Source organism: Pristis pectinata, chromosome 6, assembly GCF_009764475.1.
Source record: "Pristis pectinata isolate sPriPec2 chromosome 6, sPriPec2.1.pri, whole genome shotgun sequence".
NCBI lineage: Eukaryota > Metazoa > Chordata > Chondrichthyes > Rhinopristiformes > Pristidae > Pristis > Pristis pectinata.
In genome coordinates, this window is record NC_067410.1 from 112,527,677 (window position 1) to 112,553,695 (window position 26,019).

Genomic DNA, 26,019 nt, shown 5'->3' on the forward strand with positions numbered 1-26,019 from the left:
ATACCCCCGCTCCATATTTCCTTCAGCTCTACAATTTGTTTCTTTACAACAGGCAGGGAGGCTATTTGGTCCATCAAGTATATACTGGCTCTCAGAGCATTCCCGTCAGTTCTGTGCCCCCACATTTTCCTGTAGTTATTTTCCTATCTGCCCCCTGATTTTCCTGCCACCCCCTGAATTGGGAGCAATGTACAGTGAGCAATTAACCTACCATCCAACACATCTTTGTGAACGGGAGGAAGTTGGAGCCCTCGGGGGAAACCCACACAGACACGAGATTGCGGATGGTGGAATCTGTAGCTGATATACAGTTCCCCTCTGCTTACACCCTCCTCCGCCCGGCGGAACTTGTCCTCACACTGAACAACTTCTCTTTTGATTCCTTTCACTTTCACCAAATGAAAGATACAACCATGGAACGTCGCATGGGCCCCATCAATGCCTCTCTTTTCTTTGGCTACTTGGAGCAGTCCTTGTTCCAAATCTGTACCGGCTCCGCTCCCTAATTCTTTCTCCACTCCATCAACGACTGCGTTGGTACTGCCTTCTGCATCTGTGTAGAACACACACGTTTTAAAAACTTCACTACCAACTTCCACCCGGCTCTTAAACTCACAGATCACAGATCATTTCTAACACCTCTCTCCCACTTCTGGATCTCTCTGTCTCCATCTCAGGAGACAAACTATCCACTGACATTTACTATAAACCCACTGATTCCCACAGCTATGGCAGGCTCCACCTCATCCAATCTGGCCTCTCAGTTTTTCAGTCTCCACTGTTCTTGAGATGAGACTTTCCTTTCCAGGACATCTGACATCCAAATTCTGGAAGGGTGGCTTCCCCTCTGCTGTGGTTGATGGAGTCCTCATCTGCTTCTCCTCCATTTCCCGTACTTCTGCTCTCAACCCAACTCCCCCCAGACAGAACAGAGGTGGAGATTCCCTGGTCCTCACCTTTCACCCTCCCAGCCTCTGTGTCCAGCACATCATTCTGCAATCCCATCACCAGCCACATCTTCTCCTCCCCACCCCTTTCTGCTTTCCGCGGGGATCACTCTTCCTGTGACTCCCATCCTTCGCTCATCCCTCCCCACCCATCCCTCCCCCTCCCTCCCCAGGCACTTTCCCCTGCAACCATAGCAGGTGCAACACCTGTCCCTACCCCTCGTCCCTCACCAGCAGTGAGGGACCTAAACAGCCCTTCCAGGTGAGGCTGAGATTCACATGAACCTCCTCCAACCTGGTCTATTGCATTCGGTGCTTGTGATGTGGCCTCCTCCACGTCAGTGAGACCAGGGGTAGTCTAGGCGATTGCTTTGCCAATCATCTGCACTCTGTCCTCAATGGCCACCTTGAACTTCCAGTTACCAGCCGTTTCAACTCCCCTTCCCATTCTCACACCAACCTGTCTGTCCTTGGGCTCGTCCACTGCCAGCAAGAGGCCAAACCTAAATGTAAACAGCACCTCAAATTCCACCTGGGTAGTCTACAACCTAATTGTATGAACACTGAATTTTCCAGATTCAGGTAACTTGCATCCTCATGTTCCTTTCTCTCTCCTTCTGATCCACCCCCCCTCCCTTGTTTCCAAACCCCTCCCAACCCCCTGTTACCAGGTTTCTTTTGCCTCCCCCGCTGGTTCCATCTTCCCATTATCCCTCCCCTATCTGGTTCCACCTATCACCTGCCAGCTCCTGCCTCACCCCTCCCCTTCACCTCTTTATACTGGCCATCTCCTCTCTTCGGCCTCAATCCTGATGCAGGCTGTCAGCCTGAAATGCCGACTGTCCTTTTACCCCCACAGATGCTGCTCGACCGCCGAGTTCCAGCAGATTTTGTTTTTAGCTCCAGATTCCAGCATCTGCAGTCTCTGGTGACTGCATTGACCTGCTGAGTTCCTCCAGAAGTCTGTTATTTGCTTCAGTCACAGGGATTATGTGCAAGCTCCATGCAGACAGCACCAGAGATCAAGATCAAACACGGGTCACTTGAGCTGTGAGGCAGCAGCACTACCCACTGCAGCACACTACCGCCTAGCTATTTTCTCTCCCACGTTCCCATCAACTCCCCTTTGATCCTTCTGTCACTTACCCACACGTTTTTTAAAAATCTGCCAGTATGTTAGAAGCTTAAACTGCAAAACAAAATTAGGTCAATCAGGCTTAAAGGCATGTCTAAAAGAGCAATTCCAGCTGAATTTCCTTGAGCTATCTCCAACTCCCTCTCCATAATTTGAGCAGAATTGCCTGCTGGGTTTGATAGATGTCACCTCCACTCAGCTGCTTTGCTTTTCTACCCTGTGCACTCAGTCTGATGTTGTTACCTCTTGAGAACAGGCCACATGACCTGCACTACTGAACCAGAATACACATTCTACAGGTGTTGGACTTGTGTGTCTCATTTTTAAATACATGTCTCCCTTTCCCCTTTAGGCAAGGCTGCAAGTCCTCTTAAAATGTCTGGCGTCTAACCTTCAATGCCATTGTAAATGAGGATTAAGATCTCAACATTTAATGGATCCTGATCAACCAAAATATACCCAGAAAACAAAATTTACTAGGCAGTAGCTGTGGATTTTTCTTATTCATCTAAAGTTATTGGAACTTAATATTTACCTATTTTATGAATCTATCACCAAATACTCAGAGAGTGGTGAGTGTGTGGAATGGGCTGGCGGCAACGGTGGTGGAGGCAGATACGATAGGGTCTTTTAAGAGACTGTTCGATAGGTACATGGAGCTAAGTAAAATAGAGGGCTATGGGTAAGCCTAGTAATTTCTAGGGTAGGGACATGTTCGGCACAGCTTTGTGGGCTGTGAATTGTGCTGTAGGTTTTCTATGTTCTATGTTCTATCCATATTTTTCCCTTTCCAGTATTTACCTGGCTTCCTTTTGAAAGCACCTATTGGATCTGCTCCTATCACCCTGGCAGGCAGTGTGTTTCTGACCACAACTGGCTCTGTAAAACCATTTCCTTCATTTCCCCACTGATACTTTTGCCAATTATTTTAAAGATACCGGGGAGGAGGGGAAGTAAAATGTGATCATTGTTGGGGATTAGAGGGATAGATAACATGTACTGTAAATTGTTGTTACAAGCATCACCTTGTCCATCTGCTACTCAGGTGAGGAAAGCACATTGGGAAGAGAGAGAAGGGTCCAGTTCTGTCTCCATGTTGGGACCAACAGCTTGGGAAACAGGAGGTAGTTGAGGTATTCCAGGTGCCAGGAGCTAAAGGACCACAAGGACTATAATCTCTGGAATATTCCTTGAGGAACATGTGAATTGGTGAAGACATAAACAGATTATACAGACAAGCATATGGTTGATGGAGTATTTTAGGGAAGTTGGATTCAGTTTAATGCGATCAGTAGTGAGACAGGTTCTACCTTTGGCAGAGGCTCCAGCTGAACTGAATTGGTACCAGGATCCCAGTGGAAAGAATAAATAATGTGGTCATTGGTATTGGTATTGGTTTATTATTGTCACTTGGACTGAGGTACAGTAAAAAACTTGTCTTACATACTAAATGTACAGGTCAATTCATTACGCAGTGCAGTTACAGTGAGTTAGTACAGAGTGCATTGAGGTAGTACAGGTAAAAACAATAACAGTACAGAGTAAAGTGTCACAGCTACAGAGAAAGTGCAGTGCAGTAAGGTGCAAGGTCACAACAAGGTAGATCGTGAGGATCTTTGCAAGTGGGGGGAGGATTCAGGTAAAATGAGGAAGAGATTGGGTAAGAATCAGCTTTAGTCTTTATAGGTATGGAAAATGTACAGTGATTAGATCAGGAGAAGGAGATAATAGAGGTGGCCGTCGGGGAGGGTCGGTGGGGAAAGGATGAAATCACTTCAGTGATAAAACACCATATCAAAAAGATGCAAACAGGCAGAAGAGGCACCCTGGGTAAAATTAACAAGTAGAAAGGAATTGAGATCAAAGCAGGGTTATGGATATCTCTGAAATGGTAGATCGTATGAATGCAGAGATTAGACAAGCAGATAGTAAAAGCAGGGTGGTTTTAATGGAAAAATTATTATTCATAGAGATTGGAGTAAGTAGACCAGCTCGTGTCAAAAAGGTGGTATATTGTGGAGTATGTTTAGGATAGTTTTCTACGTCAGTATGTCCAAGAACCAACAAGGGAGTAATTCTTATTGGATTAGTAATGAATAATGTACTGAATCTTCCTAAAGGCCCAATGGCTAATGAATGTTTGCTGAACAGTTATCCCACTACGGTGAGTCCAGTACTAAGCTTGAAAAGTAGAAATGAGAAAGAGCTAAGATTTTACACTTGGTTAAGATTGAATTCCATGTGATGAGACAGATTGTCCACAATAAATCTAGAGAAATCTGCCAGTGGGTAAAAGCAAAGTTGATCAGTTGGAGTTTTATACTTATTGAGAAAATAGCTCTGCTTCAGAAAACAGCTTGGGATGATTAAAGAGGGAAGGGACAAATTAAAAATGAAAAAAGAATTAAATAACAACACTGATATAAATGATAGATTAAAGAACAGAAAAAGAGTGACAAGCATTAAGAGAATAGAAAGGACATTGGAAGAAATATCAAAATTAACACAAATAGAAGTTACATATTGGGTATAGAAGTTGGGACGTTATGTTGCAGTTGTAGAAGACGTTGGTGAGGCTGCACTTGGAGTATTGTTTTCAGTTTTAGTTACACTGTTATAGGAAAGATGCCATTCAGCTGGAAAGAGCACAGAGGAGATTCATGAGGATGTGACCAGGACTCAAGGGACAAGGTTGAGCACTTGCGGACTTTTTTTCACTGGAGTGTAGGAGAATGAGGGGTGATCTTATAGACATGTGTAAAATCATGAGGGGCATAGACAGGGTGAATGCCCACAGTCTTTTTCCCAGGGTTGGAGAATCAAGAACTAGAGGGCACAGGTTTGTGAGAGGGGAGACATTTAAAAGGGACCTGAAGGGCAACTCTTTCATCCAGAGGGTGGTCCGTATATGCAACGAGCTGCCAGAGGAAGTGTTTGAGGCAGGTACATTAACAACACTTAAAAGGTACTTGGATGGGTACACGGATAGAAAAAGTTCAGAGGGATATGGGCCAAACACGGGCAAATGGGACTGGCTTAGATAGGAATCTTAGTCGGCATGGACCAGTTGGGCCGAAGGGCCCATTTCCATGCCTATGTCTAATACTCTATGATTCTACATAGCAAAATACAACTAACTAAAGAAAAAAAATGTTGGGGCCTGTAATAGCTGATAATGGTAATATTACAAATGAAGATACGACCATGCCAATTCGGAGCAGGCCACTTTGCTCCTCAAGCCTCAATAAGATAATAGCTGATCTGATGGTAACCACATTCCTGCCGACCATGGTAACCTTATCAAGAATTTGTCTATCTCTGCCTTAAAAACAGTGACAGTTCTGCTTCCTGCAATCTTTTGAGGAAGGGAGTTCTAAAGACTCATGACTGAGAGAAAAAATTGCCTTATTTTTATCTTAAATGAGCAACCCTTTTATATTGAAACCTTATTCCTAGGTCCTTCCACAAAAGGAAACAAGCTCACAGAGTCATAGATTTATACAACACAAAAACAGACCCAACTCATCGATGCTGACCAAGTTGTCCACTTGAGCCAGTCCCATTTTCCTGCATTTGACCCATGTCCCTCTAAACTATTGCTATCCATGTACCTGTCTGAATGTCTTTTGAATGTTGTAACTGTACCTGCGTCTACCATTTCCTGGCAGCTCGTTCCACACACCCATTGCCCACTGTGTGAAAAAGTTGCCCATCTGATCTCCTTTAAATCTCTCCCCTCTTACCTTAGCCCTATGCCCTCTAAGTTTTAGACTCCCTTGCCCTAAAAAAAGGACTGTGACAATTCACCTTATCTATGCCCCTCATGATTTTATAAACCTCTACAAGGATACCCCTCTGCCTCCTACATCCCGGGAAAAACAGTCCCAGCCTATCCTGATAGCTCAAGCCCTGCAATCTCAGTAACATTCCTGTGTATCTTTTCTTCAGAGATCTTCAGATTACCAGATATATTTTCTCTGGGACAGTTGAAAAAGTCTCTTGCTGTCAAATGCAGGGAACAAAAATTCCACTTACTTACAGACTGGGATTTAACCTCCCTGCTCCTTGCTTTGAGGCTATGTTGCAGAATACATGGCTGGTTTGACAGAATGTGTGATCCTCTCCACATCAACCCTGAAGACGTCTCAGGATCTTATCTGTTTCAATCCAGTGCCCTCTCACTCACCTGAACTTTGCCAGATTCAACCCAGCCTGTCCAATGCTTCCTACTCCAGGTATTAGTCTGGTAAACCTTCACTGAACTCCTCTCATCCTTCCCCATGGAGACCAATCTTGTACACAGATGTCATCAATATTTGCTCTGTATAACTGAAGCAAAACTTCCTACATTGAGTCCTGATGAAGGGTCTCAGCCCGAAACATTGACTGTTCACTTCCCTTCAAAGATACTGCCTGACCTGTTGAGTTCCTCCAGTATTTTGTGGGTGTTGCTCCAGATTTCCAGCATCTGCAGTCTCTCTTGTGTCTCCCTATTTTTGAACTTATTTCCCCTAGCAATAAACAATAACGTTCTGGAGGCACAAGGGACTGCAGATGCTGGAATCTGGAGCATAAAACAAACTGCTGGAGGAACTCAGCAGGTCTAGCAGCATCTGTGGGATGAAAGGAATTGGTTGTCGCTTTGGGTTGAAAGTCGGCATCAGAGGAATAAAATTCTGTTAACTTTCCCAACTACTTGCTGTAATCTGTATTCTATCCTTTGGTGAACACCCAGATCCCTCTGCATCTCAGACCTCTGAGATCTCTCACCATTTAGATTTTTCTTGTCAAAATGACAAATTTCAATTTTCCTACAAATTGCGGTTCAATGTTACTTTGCATCAGTATTTACATAAGAGGGAAAAGATATCAAGCTAGATATCCTAAGGAAATTAATATTGAATCAGGATGGTTATCAACCAAATAAACATACACAAGATAACAGTAATGAAGACTGGGTGACACCAAAGAGGGACACCAAAGATCATTTGCAGATATGGGCAGAGAAATGGCAGATGGAGTTTAATCTCGGCAAGAGTGAGGTGTTGCACTTTGGGAGGTCAAATGTAAGGGGGACATACACATTTAATGACAGAATCCTGAAGAGCATTGGGGTCCAAGTCCATAGTTCCCTGGAAGTGGCAACATAAGTAGATAAGGTGGTAAAGAAGGCGTATGGCATTCTTGCCCTTATCGGTCAGGGCGTTGAGTATAAGAGCCTGGAAGTCATGTTGTAGCTCTTTGGTTAGGCCGCATTTGGAGTATTGTGTAGAAGAGGTTGACCAGAATGCTGCCTGGATTAGATTTGAGGAGAGGTTGGACAAACTTGGGTTGTTTTCTCTGGAGCGTCAGAGGTTCAGGGGAGACCTGATAGAAGTTGAAAAAATGATGAGAGGCATAGATAGAGTAGACAGTCAGGGTCTCTTTCCCAGGGTGGACATGTCAAGTACTAAAGGGCATACTGTAGTTTTAAGGTGAGTGGGGTAAATTCAAAGGAGATGTGCGGGACAAGTTTTTTGCACAGAGAGCAGTGGGTGCCTGGAACGCGCTGCCAGGGCTGGGGGTAGAAGCAGACATGGCAGCAACATTTAAGAGGCATTCAGACAGGCACATGAACAGGCAGGAATGAAGGGATATCGATCATGTACAGGCAGATGGGATTGGTTTCACTTGGCATCATGGCCAGCACAGACATCATGGGCCGAAGGGCCTGTTCCTGTGCTGTGTTCTATTCTCAGTGTCAGAACGTTTTCAGCTCAAGGTTTCAAAGGAAGTAGGGGAGATGGTCACTGGTGGCTAACTCTACACTGCTATGGGTAATTGTACAAGTCACTCTGGCAATTAAGAAAGGTCAGAAAGGCGGTAAGTAGTATGACTTTGCCCTTGAAACTTTTCAACGTATCGCAGAGAGTCAGGATACATTTATGAATGGGCCAACAAAGCTGACTGAAAATTGTGGACAGGGGTTTTATTTATGTCAACCTGCAGAAGGCATTTATTACAATCACTGACAGGAGATTATTTGCTAAAGTTGAATCTCATGGAACCAAAAGCAAATTATTGACCTGCCTAGCAAGTCGGCTGAATGTCAGGAGACAACAGAGGAAGACAGGCAGGAACTTTAATTGATGGGATGGAATTGGTGGAGATCCCCCCCAGGGATCAACACTGGGGCCTCAACTATTCAGCACATTTATTTCCAATTTAGAAGATGGCCAAATATCTAAGATTTCAGCTGACTCAAAGATATGCAGCCTCGTAAGAAGATATTACAAAGATATTGAACAAGACTGGGAAAAAAAAGGTGTTAAGATGCAGATAAAATGGGAAAGGGAGGAGAGCAGTGATGGATCATAGGGCAGAAAGCAGTGGAGTTTGTGACAATAAGGGTGAGGACGTTAAGCTAAATATTGGCAGTGATACGAGTAAAGAAACAAAACATTGGTTTGCAGGAATGCAACTGTGGATAGAAGAGTCATTGGAAGAAATTGTTGAACTCAAATGTTGAGTCCAGAGGGCAGAAATGTACCTTGTCAAGAGATGAGGTGCTGTTCCATGGGTCTCATTGGAGTAGTGTTTGGGGTAGAGGACAGAGAGTGGGAGTGGGACAGAGTCATAGAGTGGTGCAGCAAAGAAACTGGCCCTTTGGACCACTGCATCAATGCCTCCATCACGAGTACAGATGTGGCGGAGATGGAGGAACTGAGTAAAGCGAATGGTGTTCTTGCAAGTGACAGGGTGGGGGGAGGGCTACACCTCCCACTCGATTACACCTCCCGTCTACCTCGGTGAGGCTGGACGCAGAATGGGGGACCGCTTCTCTCCGTCCGCCATACCAGCCGAGGTGGCCAGCCATTTTAAGTCCACCCCATTCTCACACTGACATGTCTGTCTACAGCCATCTCCACTGCCAGGTTGAGGCCAAGAGCAAATGAGAGGAACAGCACCTCATATGTTACCTGGGCAGTTTCCAACCTGGCAGGATGAACATCAAATTCCCAAAATTCCGGGAACTGCTCCACCACTGTCCCCTTTTCCCTTATTTCTTTTCTCTCTCCTCCTGATCCACCAGCCCTCATCACCCACACACTCCCCCCACTGGTTCCTCTCCCCACCTCCCTCCCTCTGTTCTGTGCTTCCCCTCCTACCCACCCTGTCACTTGCAAGAACACCATTCGCTGTTCCCACCCTCCCCTCCCCCATCTGCCCGTCACCCCTCCTCACCTGGATCCACCCATCACCTGCCAGCTCTTGCTCTGCCCCTTCCCTCCACCTTTTTATACCAGCTATCTCCCCTCTATTTTTCAGTCCAGATGACGGGTCTCTACCCATTATGTCACCTATCCATTTCCCTCCATAGATCCTGCCTGACCCGCTGAGTTCCTCCACCAGTTTGTGTGTATCTTGCCAGTTGAACATGCTGGCTTTGAGCTCTTCCTATCGCACTTTTGATCACCCTCCACTTGCCAGATGTCCCCTTACCTGCAAACAGCCTCTCCCAATAAACCTTGGCAAGTTCCTACCCGATGCCATCAAAATTCGCCTTTCCACCAAATTAGGACTTTGACGAGGATCAGACCTACCTTTTTCCAAAATTATCTTGACACTAGTAGAATTAAGGTCACTAGTCCCAGGGTGCTCCCCCACTGACACATCAACCACTTGTTCAGCATTATTTCCCAAGAGGAGATCAAGTGTATCTCCCACTCTAGTAGGGCCATCTAGATATTGCTGGAGAAAACTTTCCTGGACACACTTAACAAATTCTGCCCCATCGAATCCCTTGGCAGTAAAACAATTTTAGTCAATATGAGGGAAGTTAAAACTGTATTATCCCTACATCCAGCTGCTATTTCCCTACGTTAACTGCTCCTCTAAAAGGAGACGGGCAGGGGAGAAATGATTGTTGATGACTTTGCTTTGGGGTTAAGGAAATTGGGCAGGATAATCCAGTGAATGCTGAGGCTGGTGAGACACAGATTAGGGGAGGAGTGGGCTTGTTGGTGGGTGAAGGGTTCAGTAGCAATAATCATTTCTGAGGGCTCTGGCATAGTTATAGAGCTATACAGCACGGAAACAGGCCCTTCAATCCAACTGGTCCATGCCAACCAAGATGCCCATTAAGCTAGTCCCATTTCCCCATGTTTGGCCCATATCTCTCTAAACATTTCCCATCTATGTACATGTCCAAATGTCTTTTAAATGTTGTTAAAGTACCTGCCGCAACCACTTCCTCTGGCAGCTCATTCCATATATGGACCACCTCTGGGTGAGAGTTGCCCCTCAGGTTCCCATTAAATCTCTCCCCTCTGTGGACCTCGACCACAGTGGAAGAAAATCTGTGATAGTAGAAAAGGAGGATGCATCAGAAAAACTGATGTCAATGCCGGCATGGCTGGAGCAGGTATGATAAAGAGAAAAAGAATGGAATAGAGTGAGAGGGTGTGCTCACAGGACTGTATGGGACCATGGACATAGTGAATGCTGGCTTAGATGTGTTCTCAGAAATGAAGATAGATGTTGAGAAGTGGAAGGGATGTTTCAAGAATGGATCATATCAAGAGCAGAAAATGGAACAAAAATGTCAAAACTTTCTGGTTCAGAGTTAAACTAGGAAATGATGGTACTGCGGTCATCATAGAGGTGAGAGAGGACACCCGAGGGGGACTGAAACAAAGAGTGGCCCAAGATCTCATGAAAAGCCGCAGGGTTAGGACCAGAGCAAGAAGGAAAATCTGAAATGTGTTTCTCAGTCTCAAAAGGAAAGATCTGGGAGGCAATGCTACAGATGTAGAGAAGCGACTGAGAGTAGAGAACAGAGATAACTCGAAGTATTAACTTAGATTAGAAGAACAAGGCATACAGTTATAGTAGGTAATTCTAGGGCTGATATCAGGGGAGTCCACCACAGTTGTTGAGTGAAAGAGAAAATATACCTTTGGATATACTAACTGGAGGCAGCTATCGTGGTGTCATATAAGAAAAAATTGGATTCTTCATCAGGAAAATATAGGATCTCCCTGGATGGGTGAATTATAATGGGAGGAATGAACCTCTTCCTCAGTCATTTTTGAGGAATTTTGAGTCCTAGACTGCATTATTATCTGAATCTGTCCATTATTATCTTCATCAGGAAAATATAGGATCTCCCTGGATGGGTGTATTATAATGGGAGGAACAAACCTCTTCCTCAGTCATTTTTGAGGAATTTTGAGTCCTAGGCTGTGTTATTATCTGAATCTGTCCATTATGCCTTAGTTAGTGATGAATGGCCCATGGGTCAATGTCGAACAGACCAGTTCAGACCCAGCCTGTCTCTTCTCTCCTTGTTCCAATTGTTATGTTCCTTTGGCTTCATCTTACCAGTGATAATATCCACTTTGATTCTCTTTCAGTGCCTCCTCATCTGTGGAGAGCTGTTGCAATATTGATGAAGTTTTTTTTTAATCATTATCCAGCTTGGGGCTTTTAGTGCTATCAGAGACCATGGCTTGCAGTGACTCGATTACTGTGTGTGTCATGTTAGACACTCTCTAGATCAGACGATCATTGCCAGCCGAGCTTGCTGCTGACCTAACTGTTTCCATGTTACCATTCCTTTATGTAGGTTAGAGTCTGTGAAGTGTCATTGTTCAGCATACGCTCCATGAATTGGAGGTTTTATGTAATCAGATTAAAATGAATGATAACACGACAAAGATATCAATGTGACTGCTGCTTGGTTGCTGCAGTGACAGAGTAACAACATCTTTGTCTTTTCCTTTGTTTTATTCTTCTCCTCCTCTCCAAACGTTCTCAACCCTTCCATGAGTCACGTTCCATTGACTGCCCTGGGTACCTTAAATTCTTAATCTAACTGGGTGATTTCTGGAGAATGGAGGAACTTGGAAGTTGTAGCTGCCTTTAATGATCCCCACCCACGTATATTGATGAGTGAATCTGGTGGGAATGTGGGAATCTGGAGGACAGGCGGTTGGATAAGGGGAATCCTATGGTGAAGCTTCACAGAATGTAATGCAACCAGAAGTGTCCATTCTACCTGGAGGGAGTTTGAACATAGTCTGGCCAATACCGCAATCAGGCACAATCAGTCGAGGAATTAGAAAGTGATCAATACCAGGAGTCTAGCCAACTTTTACCCCATTTGACACCATGTTTGGCCTCCAAACCCCTTCCTGCCTCAACTTAACAGGAAGAATGAGGAAAGGTAATGAAAACTGAATGGCCTACAAGTGGTGCAAGAACAGGGAGCTGGGAGTGTACATATGCATTTGTTGAAGGTGGAGGGAAAAGTTGAAGCACTTCATCAGATTTACTAGGATGTTTCCAAGGCTGACAGTCTTTCCACAGAAGACTGGCAATTCTGTGAGTAAAGGAGGGATTTAATAGTGGTGCTCACAATTATGAAGGGGTTGGGTCAAGTCAGTACAGAGGAACTGTTTTGAGTGGCAGGATGGTCAATTACCGGAGGAATGTAAGTTGAAGGAGATTGGTGGAGGGAGAATGAGGAGAATGTTTTCACTCGGTGAGGTGATGTGATCTGGGATGTGGTACCTGAAGTGGGTTCACCAGGAGCTTGCAAACAGGATCAGGAGAAGTGGTTGGGGAAAATTGCAGAGCTGTGGTGAAGCAATGGGAGAGTGGGACAGATTGGAAAGCCCGCATAGACACAGTAGGCTGAACGTCCTCATCATTTTATGGTTCAATGAATTGGACAAGTTCAAACATTTATGGGGAAGGTACCTTTATGTATGGAGTGTAGTAGAAGGCGGCATCCATCACTAAGGACCCTCACCATCCATGACATGCCCTCTTCACGTTACTACCATCGGGGAGGAAGTACAGGAGCCTGAAGACCCACACTCAACGATTCAGAACTAGCTTCTTCCCCTCCGCCATCAGATTTCTGAACGGTCCATGAACCCTACCTTGTTATTCCTTTTATTTGACTATTTATTTATTTTTGTAATTTATAGTAATTTTATGTCTTTACGCTGTACTGCTGCTGCAAACCAACAAATTTCACATCATCTGTCAGTGATAATAAACCTGATTCTGATTCCCCTGATATCTATTTATAGAATAAAACCCACTGTCCTTGCCCAGTTGGGCCCTATATGTCACTCCAGATCCATATCAATATACATGCAGAGTTGGCCTGTTGGATAAGAAAACCACCTTTAACATTTCTGATCTATCTGTGAACTTTGTTATTGAACACTTTCTGAAGAATTCTCTCTTCCACTTGTTTTGACAGGTTCAAGGAGTCTCCATTGGCCAGTGTTCACTTGGACGCCAGTACAATGTTCTTCATGGCTTGGCCCACCTTCCTGTGAATGGCTGGATGCTCCCTCATTTGGATTCTGTTCTTCACAAGTCCTTTCTATCCCAATAAGACGCCCCAGTAGCGGTAGCAGTTCCCCAACCTCCTGCTGCAATGAGCGGGTTCCTCTCGTATCTGGACCCTCGGCGGGTTCACTGGGGTGCCGCCTGGGTGGCGTTGCACTCACGGATCCTCCGCACCAAGCCTGTGGAATCGATGCTTGAAGACTCCACCCAGCACGGGACGGGTCACTCTAGGCTGGCTCAGGTCCTCACCACGGTGGACCTGGTGTCTCTTGGAGTTGGCAGCTGTGTAGGGACCGGCATGTACGTCGTATCGGGACTGGTGGCCAAGGAGATGGCAGGGCCTGGAGTGATTGTTTCATTTATCATCGCAGCAGTGGCGTCCATCTTGTCAGGTGAGCAGGAGCAGAAATGAACATTCACTGCTTGTCCGAACTTCATGCTGGTACTGAGTCCCATTGCCCAGGGATGGTGTGGGCTCAGTTCCTTGGTTATACTGAATTTGATGGTCTCAGAAAGAAGTAGCTACTTGGGAACAGAAGGAGCTTATTCATTCCGTCAAGCCTATCCTATCATTTGATTAGATTGGTGATTGGTTTATTATTGCTCTGGGATATAGTGAAAAGCTTTGTTTCCATGCTAGACAGATCATTCCAGACATAAGTACGTTGGGGTAGTCCAAAAGGATAAACAATAACAGAATGCATAATATAGTGTTGAAGTTACAGAAGTGCAGTGCAGGTAGACAAATAAGGTGCAAGGACCCTGACAAGGTACATGGAGAGATCAGGAGTTCCTTATCATGCAAAAGGTCTGTTCAAGAGTCTTATAACGGGCAGGGTAGAAACTGTCCTTGAGTCTGGTGGTTCATGTGTCAATCCACTTATCCTCCGTATCTGTTGATTTCCTAACCTGATAAAAATCCGTTGACCATGTTTTTACACTTTCAGATGGCTCTATCTGGAATTTTTGACCTTAGCAAGATGTGGATGTTTAGTCATTGAATATATTCAAGGCCAAAATAGGTTTTTGGACTCTAGGAGAATCTAGGGTCCTCGGGAATTGGCAGGCAGGTATAACTGTCAGGATTCAATTAGTCATGATCTTAGTGCTCTAGAGGTCTCTTTGCCTTCTTCTGCTCCTAATTCTGGTGTCCTTATGAAAGTTAAAGAGCCCCTCCCTCTTTTACCCCCTGCAAACTTCTGCCACCCCTTGTCCGAACTCGCACAAAGCCCTGTGCACCCATTCTCCAATGCTGGCCTACACTGGCTCCAGGTCCAGCGATGCCTGGATTTTAAAGTTTCCATCCTCAATTTCAAACCCCTCTTTAATCACTTTACAAGATCTGGGCGCCACAGGCAAAAACAGCAATGATCACCTATCCCTAATTCACCACGAGAAGATGACCTGCCTCCTTGAACTGCTGCAGTCTTACTTGAGGTAAAAATTCTTGTTGGAGAGGGAGTTGCAGTGTATTGAACCCATGATGACGAAGGACCCCAGCACCCGTCTCGGTAACAGTGACCACCAACTGACTGAATTGTTGGAATAACCCATAGGTTCATGAACGTCCTTCAGCAAGGAAACCTGCCCCATCTCTACCTCAATGTGACTCCAGACCCAAAGTAATACGGTTGTTGTTGTTGGCTCTCAGACCAATGTAGAAGGAGAGATGCAATATGGAAACAGGCCCTTTGGCCCACCCAGTCTATGCTGACCTTCAACCATCCATTTTTACACTCATCCTACCCTGACCCATTTTATTCTCCCCACATTCCCATCAACTGTCCACCTGCAACACAAGGGGCAATTTATCTACCAACCCAGCCCAAGTTCCACTAGGCTGTACCACTGTGCTGCCCAGGAAGGCAGTCAGTTCAGGGGTAGTTAGGGATGGGTAATAAATGCTGGCCTTACCAGTGACACCCACAGCCTTTGACTGAATATATAAGAAATAACTAAAACCCTGCCCTTTAATCTCAGTGTGCACTACAAAATGGCAATCTATCAAAGGTCTTCCTATCTAATTAATGTAATGTATCCATCCTAACCAACTTGAATTATTGATGTGAGTCATCTGTACTGTGCCCTGACAGAGTTCCTTTGTACATCACGCTTTTCATTGATGTGTAACATTAAGGTCAGCTTTCTCCAGCAATAGTGACTCACTTTACCAATAAGATAAAGTGGCCACAGTCACAGTGCAGATGAAGGGTTCAAGTTCTCAGCCTCCCTCTGGGCTTAGTAACCCAGGGAATGAGTCCCTTGATTCTGCATGAGGGAAGGGGGTTAGGTCAATCAATTGGGTTCCTGGTCCCAGTCTCCCACTCCATTTGCCCTACAATTGGTGACACCCCCCAACTCTCCACTTTCTCTTCCCTTAAAATGCTACTTAAACCAAGTTTTTGGTTGCCTTAGCTGAAGTCTTCTGCTTTGATTTGTGTCAGTGTTTTCTCCAATTAGGACCTTATGAAGCACCTTAGAGCATTTTACATCAAAGGGGGAATGCCGATTGAAGCTGCTGTCACTGACGATTAGTTTGCAGTTATATGATCATCAATCAGTAAAGGTTGGGGGCCAAAGCAATTGGCAGAAGAACTCGAGGCAGGATAAGGGCACTTTTTACACAGCGTTATTATGATTTGTAACTTGGCGTCTAAAAGGGTAGAGGAAGTCGATACATAGGGACGGGAGAAGACCGTTCAGCCCCATGAGCTTGTTAATAAGGTCACGGTAGTTCAATGAGGTCATGGCTGATATGCGATCCAGAATGTACATAACTGCTTTGTTCCCCCATATTATTTAATACTTGGGTAAACTATGGTCCATCAATCTCTGATTTAAAATTAATAACTGACCCAGCCTCCAGAAATTTCCACCAATACCAATACCAAATGCGGTGTTTCCAAGATCACTCCTGAAGGGCCTGGTTCTAACTTTTTAGACTCTGCTCCACACTTGTGAACTGTGGGATCTTCTACATCCACCAGCGAATGGCAGAGGACACTTTGGTTTAACATCTATTTTAAAAGGCAGTGCCACCGTTCCTCAGTGATTCATTGAAATTTTAAGCAAAGAAACAAACAGCTAGAGAAACAGAGCAGGTCAAGCAGCATCTGTGGAGGCAGAGGGATGGTCATCAGCAGGGTCCTGAGGCAGGGTCTCGACCTGAACTGGCGACCAGCATCAGCAGTCTGTTGTGCCTCCATGGAAGTGTTAACCTGGGCTGCAGCCTCTGCACCTGACCGAGTGAGGGCAATGAGGAGGGTGCCACTCACTGAGCCACAGCTAACACATTGGGGCCCAGTGTGGAATCTATATGGGGCCATGGGAGAATATTCTGCTTGGAATTCTGTGACAGCCCAGCCATGCCTTCACATCACATTACCTATTTATATTTTCTCATGATTTGGGAGGCCATTCAGCCCATTGAGTCTATACCAGGTTTTAGAGCATCAGTCCCATTCCCTCAAATATTCCCGGTAACCCATTCTCTCTCAAATGGCCAAGAACTAACCCTGGTTCTTCTGCCACCCAGCTACCCACCCACACACCAGGTGTAATTTCCAGCAGCCAATTAGCCTCAAATGGGGGGAAACTGGAGCACGTGTGGTCACAGGGAGAATGTGCAAACTCCACATGACGGGAACTAAGGTCAGGATTGAAGCCAGGTCGCTGGATCCGAGAGACAGCTTCTCCACCAGCTGTGCGGCCCAGTGACGTGGCCTGCAAACTCCTCCACACTCCACCTCACTACAAAAAGTTGGCTCAGCTGGAGGGATCAGATCCCTGTTCACGGGAACCCCGGAACCCATTGGTTCAACACTGGCATCCACGTCCCACGTCTCTGGAATATTTTAGTGCATCTTTTAGATTTTGATGCTTTTGTGCAGTAAAGTCTGTCCCTTCCTCTCCAAGCACTCCCATTGCCAGAGGCCGCTTTTGGTTGCAAATATTCAGCTCAATCAGAAGGGAGCAGGATTAACTGGAGAGACGTTTCTGAAGGGGCTGGTTCTATGCAGTGTGATTAATGATTCCAGGGATGTGCTGAACCATCTGCTTGGCTCGATGGGTGATGGCATGAAACATCACAATATCCAGGTCACCGTAGTGTACAACTAGCTCCTAAATCATCTCCTTTACGCTCACCATCGAATTGTGGTAGCACCCTGTAATGTCCAAAAGCTGCAACACACTGAGTTGGACAAGTTTGGGGCTGATATGGGAGAGCATATGTGGGATTAGTTTGGGGATTGATACAGTGCTGTTGACCCTCTCCCCCAGGCCAGTCAATCTGTGTACTTGAGAGGCCTGTCTCCTGCCACCAGAGAGGTAAATTAGTGAGGGAGATCCACTGTTTTGTGAGCTTTCTAGTGTCACTGTCTTGTTGGGAGGGAGGAAGGAAAGAAAAGAGACCAGAGTGTCATGCATACTTACTCTTGTCATGGAGATATATACGACAGTCAAAATATGCACAGCAAGATTCCAGAAACAACCAGCCTAATGGCCAGGTGGTCTGATTCATTAATGTTGGTTGAGGGATTAACACTAGCCCCAGAGTTCTGGGGCGAAGCCACCTCCGGCAGGAAGGATTGCCTGGGTTAACATACTCCACGCCACCACTGATCGAGGAGCAGGGCCTGTCTCGAGGTTGTGTAGACCAATATTGACTCATTGAGCAGCATTTCTCCTCCTCCTGTCTGTGGAGCCCTTGTCGGGTTTCCTCCATTGCAAGCGTGTCGATGTCCTGACAAACACGACTGAAATCCAGTTTGTTTCTTTCTTTCCTTTGCTTTGCTCTTTCTGAGCGAGCAGCTGTAATTGGGAAAAAGGGCCTGCAGCAGGGCATTGGGTTAGTCAGAATAAGCTGGGTGATTACCAGTAACATCGGGCAACAGAACAGCTCCCCAGGAGTGATGAGATGAATGCCTGAGACATTATTTATAAGTGAGGCGCATGACAAGATTTTACAATCACATCTTATTGCAGTGCAGTTCCTAATTCAATTTTTGACATCACTCGGTGGTTTGTGCTGAGAGCTCACGGTGAAGCTGAGCAAGCCCTAGAGCAGGAGAGAGGAGCATCTCTGTAGAATTTCATTATAAATTACACACTGTCACTTCAAACATACAACACAATAACAAGCCACTTGGTCTAACTGTTCCATGCCTGTGTTCACGCAAACTCCCCCACCCACCCCAACCCAAAAAGCTTCCTCTTACTCCCCTCCCTCTTTCCATCTCCCCCCCATCACCAGCGAAAAGCAAACTGCTGGAGGAACCCAGCGGGTCAGGCAGCATCTATGGAGGGAAATGGACGGTTGATGTTTTGGGTCGAGACCCTTCATCTGCACTGCAGGAGCAGAGGGAAAACGGGTGAAGGGCAAGAGCTGGCAGGTGATGGGTGGATCCAGGTGAGGAGGGGTGACGGGCAGATGGGGGAGGGGAGGGTGGGAGCAGCGACAGAGGCCGGGAGGTGAGAGGTGGGGGGTGACGGGGGGCTGCAGATGGTGGGATCTGATGGGAGGGGAAGCTGGAGCCTGGAACCAAGTGAGGGAGGTGGGGAGGGCAGGTGGGAACAGTGGGGGGGAGGGGACCCAGTGGGGGGGGTGTGGGTGTGGGCAGATAGTGGGTGGGGGAGGGGGAAGGAACAGGGTGACGGGGCTGGGGTGGGTGTAGAGGAACTGGGGAGATCAGGAGGAGAGGGAAAAGGGACCAAGGGAGAGCAGGACCTCCATCACTACTGTGTGTCCTTCCTCTGTCCCTGCTGTGTTTATCCAACATCTCCTTAAACCCATCCTTGCAGCTCATTCTGATATCCCGCACAAGCCCCGTACCCACCTGCCCACTCTCTGGGGAAAGATGTTTCTTCTGATCTCCTGGTTGGAATTGTTAGTGGCCTTTTTATCCGGATGCTCCTTGTTGCTGGTCTCCCACACCAGCAACAGCACTGGCAAACTCTGTCATAATTTGAATGACTCCTGTCACGTCTGCTCTTCACCAGAAAAAGGGAGCCCCGGCTACTTTCCCTTTTCCAAGAAATAAGTTAAGTCATTTCCAGCATCCTGAGCTGATAAATATACCTGACATCACTAAAACAGATCAGCTGGGCATTTTCTCTTGTGGGATCTTGCTCTGCATAAACAATTGCTTTTTTTTTGGCTGCACTTCAACTGTGTCTACAATCCAAAGTACTTCATTAGTTGCAGTTCTACAAATCTTGCTGTTATTTTAGTGGTGACTGGAAAACTATGGGCTGTGGTCACACCATTTCCCGAAATCCACACCTAGCTTTGCCCGACATTGCTTCCAGGAAAGTTCAGGTCACTGACCCATCGGACAGGAAACGGGGTGGGAGGGGTTCTGTTTTGATGGGGATGCCCATTATTTTTCATGAATAGATGTTGGCAAGGCTGGCACTTATCACCTTATCCCTGTTATAAACTGAAGACCATTTTTTATTAGAGTCAGTGGGAAGGATAGCAGGGCACAGAGTTCAGAGGGAGGCCAATCCTGAACCGCCAGTTTTACACCTCGGCAATGCATTGCCTCTTGAAGAACGCAGGTGTGAAAGGTCACGGGTCGAGATGGGTTGACTCACACTCTGGTGATGGTGCTTTGCGGGCAGGAGAGGCGGAATAACAGAAGTTAAATGAATCCTGATGTTTTTTTCTGACATAGAGCAGTGATGGGTGAACAGTTTCCACATGCTTACTGGGGTGACCTAGATAGAGTTCAAACTCCACACGGACCCTTTTATATTAACTTTCAGTGTGAGATATGTCTGGATTCCCCATTCTGAGGCATGCAACGCACCCACGATCTGTCACGATTAGTTTGCTCAGGTGGATCCTGTGTTCATAGACAGGCAGCATGGGATTATTCAGCTCAGTGTAGTTCTGTCAGTTCCTTGAAGAGAGCTCTCCAATTCACTCCCACACTGTGGCACATCCCCAGTAACCCTGCTAATTTGTCCTCTGCCAGAACATTGCTTTTGTAAATTACAATAGAATGCAGATTTCATGACTGAACGTGACAGCTTAACAGGTACCCAATGATCCCTCACCTTCAGCTGTTGAGGAGGCAACTTAATAGATAAATGGATCCTTGATAGAGGAACGAATGAATCACACGATCTGGGAGAGGAAGGAAGATGGAAGTAGAGGCTGTGTTTGATGAGAGTTCCAGCATCAATATGTCTTGTCTTTCTCCTGAAATTAATTCATGATGTTTTGCTGTGGGAAAACAAGTTGTGGAGCGGAAGGCCACCGAACAGGTCAGTTCCGAGACTCTAAAGAGCACAGGAGGCAGTGAGCTAAATCAGAACATGAGACATGACGGGAAACAATGAGAAGAGGCACCAAAGTCACCAAGGGGTGTTGTGAAAGAGGGAGAATATGGTACTGACATTTCCATATTTCCTTACAACATTAGAAGGAAGCCATTCAGCCTATTGATTTCATGCTGGCTCACATTGCCAATCTCCCCCACTAATCGTTCCTGGAACCTTTGTTTCCTACTCAGCTCCCCATTTACTCTCCCACAGAATCCACCTTCACCCACACAATAGGGGCAATTTGCAGTGGTCAATTAACCTACCAATTTCCCATCATTGGGAGGTGGGAGGAGATCGGAGGAAACCCGTGCGGTTACAGGGGGAGCATGCAAACTCCACACAGACAGCATCCAACTATGTAATTTATGTTTGTCATGTCTGTAATTCACTGTGCTGCTGCTGCAGGAAGCTAACTTCCATGTCATTTATACCCTGGACATGTATGGCCATGACAATAAACTTGAACTTGGTCAGGATTGAACCCAGGCGACTGGACCTATGGGTAGGAGCCCTACCTGGAATACCCCTGGTACACCTAGCAGTTGAACTGTATCAAACATTTATCAGCCTCTTCCAGTTCTAATTCCCTCATTTTCCCACTTCTGATGAAACATTAATTCTTTCCCTCTCCACAGACGCTGTCTGAGCTGCTGAGTGTTTCCTGGATTTCCTGCTTTTATTTCAGACTATCAGCACCGACCCTCCCCAATCTGCTGTGCTGTAATTTTCATGTGTTGTTCTTCCAGTAATCTTAGAACACAGAACAGTACAGCACAGGAACAGGCCCTTCAGCCCACCATGTTGTGCCAAACTAATTAATCCCTCTTGCTTGCACGTGGTCTATATCCCTCCATTCTCTGCATACTCATGTGCCTATCTCAGAGCCTCTATTATACCTGCCTCCACCACCAACCCTGGCAGTGCATTCCAGGCACCCACCACACTCTACATAAAAAAACTTGCCCCGCACATCTCCTTAACCCTAACTTTACACCTCCCACCTAAAATGCATGCCCTCTAGTATTAGACATTTTGACCCTGGGAAAAAGATACCAGCTGTCTACTCATAATTTTATAAACTTCTATCAGATCTCCTCTCAGCTTCCACCGCTCCAGACAAAACAACCCAAGTTTGTCCAACCTCTCCTTCTAGCACATGTCCTCTCATCCAGGCAGCACCCTGGTGAACCTCTTCTGCGCCCTCTCCATTGCCTCCACATGCTTCCTGTAATGGGGCGACCGGATTGACCAGACTGACCAGATCTTGCGCCATTTGGAAAATTTCCCAACATATTTCTCAAGCCTTCCTGGCAGAATGCTCCCCTGCTCTCTTTTAAAGTGTTAAAGTGTCACATTAGTTTTTGTCATTAAGGGAACAAAGAATTTCCTTTTCCCTGAATGCTCTGTGACGTACTTTCTGTTTCAGACGAGCAGTGGTAAATTTACAGACATTAGCTGAGGGTAGCTCTGTTAAACTTTTGACACAACTTTTGTTTGCGTATGAAATTACGTGCTTGGCCAGTGATGGACGTCGGTGGTTGGACATGGAGCATCTACTCAGGACCAAGTGATCCATCTCTATGGGTAGCCCCATCCTGGGGTGGAGTAAGCAGTGTTATTTCATTACTAGTGGTTCAAATGGGGCAACTTTTTCTCCCTTTAAAAGGCCTTTAAAGCTATGCTGGGGCTCACAGCGGTAGACTGATGAATGGGGAGATGGGGAGGGGAAAGTAGAACTCATTCTCATAGAGAGGGGTTAAGGCAAGCAGTAGAGATGGGATTAAAGGAAGACTGGATAAACACCTGATGGATAGAGGAATGCAGGCAGATGGTTGAGGGGGGGGGCGGGATGGAGATGGTGGCTAGAGGCTGATGTGGAGCAGAAATAGTTGCACGGAGCAGAGGGGCTGAAAGGCCTGTTTCCGAGCCATATGCTCTGTGGAATTCTTTGTAAGATGCTGCAGCACTGAGGGATTGTGCTGTTTGGGTCCAAGTCCTTGCTGGCAACCTAAGCCAGTTCACTTGTCCCATACACACTCAGTAGTGGTGTCGTAGTGTTATAGGGTCATAGAGAGATATAGCACAGAAACAGGCCTTTTGGCCCACTGAGTCTGTGCTAACCATCAACCACCCATTTACACCAATTCTTCATGAATCCCACTATTTATTCTCCTGTTAACTCCCTCCAGATTCCATCACTCACCTACACATTTGGGAGAACTTACAGTGGACAATTAATCTACCAACTCTTTGGGATGTGGGAGGAAACCAGTCCTAGTTTCAGGCTGAGAACGTTGGGCAGAACTTGAAGCCATAATGTTATTGTAGATGGAGTTCTGTCCACTTGCAGCATCAGATGCCGGGGGCTTGACACTGTCGCAAGGTCGATTGCACTGTCTACTGCAAGGCCACCATTTCCTGCCCACCCCAGCTGCCCTTTGGGGATTGGGCTTGTTCGCTGAATGGGTGCAGTCCCAGCCACTGACAATAAACTATGCAAACATTAAGACCCCAATTCTAATTCCTTTGGCTTGACAAGAAGCAGGTCTGCGTGTGGAGAGTGGTTGGGGTGGGGGGGGGATGGTGATGGTGGTATTACAGCAAGGGCAATAACCTCCCCCTTCATGTGCGATCCCTGTGTTTCCACTGTGCCCATTCTTTGGAGCACAAAGCAGAGAACAGGGGGGAAGGTTTATTGTTTGTTGGATGCCTTAAGACAGCAAATTTTAACTCCTGACACTAAATTCGAATCTTCAAAATTGCTTTGCTGGGTTTCAAATCCATCTGCTCCATCAATGAATAATTCAGTTCCACAACCACTCTGCTACTGAGTGTAGTGTCAGCATTAACACACCCAGGGCCACACGATCTGTTGATATAATTCCACACACCCATGGTTGTTGCTGACATAGTTTTGCTGTGACAAAACCTTTGAGATTAAATGGCAATGCCTGATTTAGCTTTGAGAAAGACAGTTCATCTGTCTAAACATCAGTGGCAGCAGTCTCCAGAGGTTAACGCCATCAGCACATGCTTGTCTGTTCCAAATAAGATCACAGGAGACAGACAAAGCCCACTGCTTGCCTTGGTGGAATTATTCACCTTTTGATTTGCACAGAGCTGTGTTTATAACCGTTTGGTGTAATGAAATGAAACCAGATAGCTTGTTGTCAACAGTTTCACGGCTCTGGGCTCAATATTCCTTGTAAAGGGTATTGTTATAACTAAACATTGTTTTGGGTAAGGTTGTTCGATCCAGTGTCAGTAACGTTTACACAGAAAGCAATCCTAAACTCACCGAAGGAAAAAGAACTCAGTACAGAAATGTAATGGATGACTGTAGCTAATTCACAACACAATAACCTAGCGATTAGCCATATTCTTTTCATAAAATATAAAGACAAAAACCCCTATTCTGCTGAATGAATGGTGACTTCATACTCAAGGGTTAAACACAGCTTGCTGAAGGAACACCACTAACTTAGATATTAGATATTTAGATTTTTTAGATATTTTTTATTTATTAGTCACATGTACATTGAAACACACAGTGAAATATGTCTTTTTATGTTGTTAAAAATGTGCTGGGGGCAGCTGCAAGTGTCGCCACGCTTCCGGCGCCAACATAGCATGTCCACAGCTCCTAATCTGTACGTCTTGTGGAATGTGGGAGGAAACCGGAGCACCCGGAGGAAACCCACACAGACATGGGGTGAACGTACAAACTCCTTACAGACAACAGCAGGAATTGAACCCAGGTCATTGGCACTGTAATAACGTTATGCTAACAGCTATGCTACTATGCTGCCCATCTCCTTGTTTTCTGTGCTGCATGAACATCTTGACTGAAGCTTTAATATTTCTGTACAACATAGAAGGAGGCCATCTCAGTCCATGAAGACTATGCCAGCTCATCAAAGCAATCCTATTCCCCATTAATTTTCCATGTGACCCATTCTCCCCACACTCTACCACCCAACAACACACTAGGGACAACTTACCCACTGCTTATAACCCACCAACATGCACGTCTATGGGAGGAAACCGGAGCACCCGGGGTAAAGCCACGCAGTCACAGGAAGAACGTGCAAACTCCACACAGACAGCACCGGAGGTCGGAATCATGCTGGGGCTGTGAGGCAGCAGTTCTGTTCCCTCAAAGGTGCAATTGCTGCGATTTCTACATTTAAGATGCTATTGGTTCCCTCTCCATTTCTTGCCTCCTTCATAACATCCAAGAGCACCAAACTTTGGCTGTGATCAGTCAGAGTTTAGACGGTCCCAGCTAACTGACATGGTACTCTAGTCTGACATCATTTAAGGAACATGGGAATCACTAGATGGAAGGAGAGCAGAGGGCATCTGGTTAACCTTCTATCATCATGGTCATTACATGGATCAATGATGATGGAGATGTTGGTCAATCATTGCAGTCGCAATTACTCACTCTACTGTAGTTGGCCAACAGCTGGGGAAAAGGTTTAAGGTGGTGAGTTTTTAATATGCTGGAGGTAGAGATGTAGAATCCAAAGAGATGACTTGAAGTGTGACTAAAGATGCACAAGGGATTGCAGGTGTTGGAATCTGGAGAAAAGAAACAGCTGGAGGGACAATGCGTCAGGCAGCATCTGTGGGGGGAAGTGGACAGTTGAAATCCACCGACCCACTGAGTTCCTCCAGCAGTTTGTTTTATTGCTTTTGATGCACATGACACAGACAGACATTAATAAACCAATAGTATAATAGCAGATTTGCAGATAGTATTCTTTGTACATTGGGGGAGTGAAGTTGCTTTAAGAATTTCTGAGGACAAAATCCAAATTCTCTCCCTCACAACTGGAGGAAATTTCAGAGAAACAGCTCAGGCAAGTAAGGAAACATTTCTGCTCGCAGTGTCTGGTGCAAATTGAAACCATTTTCCGCAAAGAGCAGTTAAGCTTTTCACTACATCTCGGCACCTGTGACAATAATAAACCAATTCCCAATTAATGCGGGGTTAATTATTCACTTTAAATAAGATATGATTGCATTTCCTTGATTTCCTTAGGAAAAGTGGGTACTTGAAAGCAGGGTATGGATCAGCCTTAATGTTGGATGTAGAACAATCTTGAAGAGCTGAATGGCCTCCCCCTGTTCCCGTGCACTCTATCATTTTCCCTCATAATAATTTATTTATCATCTTTTTCTGGTTTCTAAAATTTCTCCAATCCCAGGCGTGTTCACTAACTGGCAACACCTACTTTCTTAAATCTGGCA

The 26,019-nt window shown here is 45.7% G+C and overlaps 1 protein-coding gene across 4 annotated transcripts in view; it reads left to right on the forward strand.

The window, feature by feature from the left end:
* The window catches only part of LOC127571446 (probable cationic amino acid transporter), an 89,968-nt gene that overhangs the window by 33,969 nt on the left and 29,980 nt on the right, over window positions 1-26,019 (forward strand). For all 4 annotated transcript variants that reach the window (XM_052017809.1, XM_052017806.1, XM_052017807.1 and 1 more), the window contains one exon: window positions 13,340-13,823. In XM_052017809.1, coding sequence (XP_051873769.1) covers window positions 13,520-13,823 — 304 coding nt within the window. In that variant the 5' untranslated portion in view covers window positions 13,340-13,519. The remainder of the gene's footprint in view (window positions 1-13,339; window positions 13,824-26,019) is intronic.